At 49.7% G+C, this 2,385-nt stretch overlaps 1 protein-coding gene across 1 annotated transcript in view; it reads right to left on the bottom strand.

The window, feature by feature from the left end:
* Positions 1-1,050: 1,050 nt before the first annotated feature.
* LOC116068329 (inactive 2'-5'-oligoadenylate synthase 1B-like) overlaps positions 1,051-2,385 on the bottom strand; it is a 13,306-nt gene continuing 11,971 nt past the window's right edge. The window contains exon 6 of the mRNA XM_031337696.1: positions 1,051-1,608. Coding sequence (XP_031193556.1) covers positions 1,504-1,608 — 105 coding nt within the window. The 3' untranslated portion in view covers positions 1,051-1,503. The remainder of the gene's footprint in view (positions 1,609-2,385) is intronic.

Here is a 2,385-nt window from a genome sequence, read left to right as displayed (position 1 = left end):
TCTAGGCCAGAAAGAGAGAGCCAATCAGAACAGCCAGGAAAAGACACTATGCTTTAAGATAGCTCAAAAGAGGACTGTTCCCAGTAGAAATTACTGTTGCTTGGGAACACAAGAATTCCTGTCTCAAGTTTATGTGCAAGAAGAGACTTGGAAGGGTCCCAGGCTATTTGGCATCAAAAGTTATATCAGTTTGGTTCTAGTGACCACCACTGAGGACTTGGTACTAGGACCCACATGGAAAATGTGTAGCTACTTGACCATGAATATGTAGATACACATACAGAGAGGCATACAGAAAGACACACACATATACATATGCATATACAGATGGACACACATATACCCTCATACACACACATGCAGACACAGAGAGACACACACACACTTCCTCATATACACACATGCACAGATACACAGAGACACACACACATTCTTATACACAAAGGCAGACATAGAGAGATACACACATACACACACACATACCCTCATGCACACACATGTACAGACACACAGAGAGATACACACACATACACAGACAAACACATATCCTCATACACACACATGCACAGACACATAGAGACATACACACATTCATACACAGACACACACATCCTCATACATATGCACAGGTACACAGAGAGACACATACACATCCTCATACACACACATGCAGACACAGATATACACACGCACACACACACACCACACACACACACTCATGGCTTGCTGTGGTTTATTGTTATTGATCAGACATTGGACAGAACCTCCCAACAGATGAACAGATGCAATTCAAGCTTGAGTTCTTCCCTCCCTGTCTTAGTTAGGGTTTTACTGCTGTGAACAGACACCATGACCAAGGCAACTCTTATAAGACCAACATTTAATTGGGGCTGGCTTACTAGTTCAGAGGTTCAGTCCATTATCATCAAGGCAGGAGAATGGCAGCATCCAGGCGGGCATGGTGCAGGAGGAGCTGAGAGTTCTACATTTTCATCTGAAGGCTGCTAGCAGAATACTGGCTTCCAGGCAGCTAGGACAAGGAAAAGCCCATGCCCACAAGGCCACGCCTACTCCAACCTGGCCACACCTCCTAACAGTGCCACTCCCTAGGCTAAGCATATACAAACCATCACACTCCCTTCTGAGTCTCTCCTCTCCCAGAGAACACTGTTGGGGGACAAAGCAGATGAAGCAGGCTGTGAGGAAGGCTATCTGTGTAGGGGTGTGCGGGCAGTGGTCAGAAGCCTGGAGTCACAGGCTGGAACCCCCTCACTGGAGCCTTGGGCACCTTCCTGCCCTCTCTGGGTCAAGGGCCTGCAGCAGAGCAGGACATGCCCCTGACTCTGGAGCCTCCTGGACAGGTCCTGCTGGGCTCACAGGACAACAAATGCATGCCCACTTCTTGTCCACTTGAGGATGGAGGGAAGGCAGGGCCCAGCAGGCTTACACTGAAGTCATGCCAGCACTAAGGCAGGAGGATGGCAATATCCAAACCACTCTGGGCTACACAGATGAAGTCTTCCCAAAAATGAACTGAAACAAAAACCAAAACAATATCCAGAAAATACGATAAAAGAGATTCTTCTGCTTTGGCACGCCAACCTCCATCTGTAATAGAAAACACAATCGAGTCAGGAGCCTACATTCTTACTGGGAAGGGGATGCAACTGAGGCCTGAAGGTGAGTTCTGTGACAGGCCACCTGGGGCCCTTGGTCAGGCTGCTGAGAAAGTGAACAGTAGGCCAAACAGGGCTCGGGCCCTTGAGGATATATAGAGCTCTTCCCTGAAGCCATGCCTCCCTTCTGACACCTCTCACTTAGTGACAGACCTGTCAAATGAGAGAGAGGGCTTAACCAGAGGGACAGCCCTAAAGGCCACTGCAGCCTGACCCACCCCTGCCCCATCCCCAATCACCATTCCTACACCCATCAAACTTCCTTCCTGACCTGGGGTATGTCTCTGCAGCCGTGCTAAACTCCATCCGGAGGGCACTCATGGCATCACTGGGTCCCTAGCATCAGGCAGACCGTGCACCAGGAGGGGAAAGGTCCAAGTGTAGGTCCCTCTGTGCCTTTGTGGCTGTGACACAGCCTGCTGAGTCCCATTGGCCACACGACAAGGAGACAGGGAAGACGGGCTGCTTCATGGACCTGACATCGAGGGTTCACAGCCCCAGTAACTCTGAGTGTCCCTGAGTCAGTGGCTTCACGTCTCCAAGTCTATGTGTGTCTGTGTGTGTGTGTGTGTCTGTGTGTGTGCACTCATGTCCATGTGTGTGTGTGTGTGTCTGTGTCTGTGTGTGTGTGTGTGTCTGTCTGTGTGTGTGTGTGTGTATGTGTGCACTCATGTCCATGTGTGTGTGTGTGTGTCTGTGTGTGTGTGTG

The sequence above is a fragment of the Mastomys coucha genome, unplaced genomic scaffold (assembly GCF_008632895.1).
Source record: "Mastomys coucha isolate ucsf_1 unplaced genomic scaffold, UCSF_Mcou_1 pScaffold22, whole genome shotgun sequence".
NCBI lineage: Eukaryota > Metazoa > Chordata > Mammalia > Rodentia > Muridae > Mastomys > Mastomys coucha.
The sequence above is the reverse complement of the archived record's forward strand: the minus strand, read 5'-3'. Positions and strand labels throughout refer to the sequence as shown.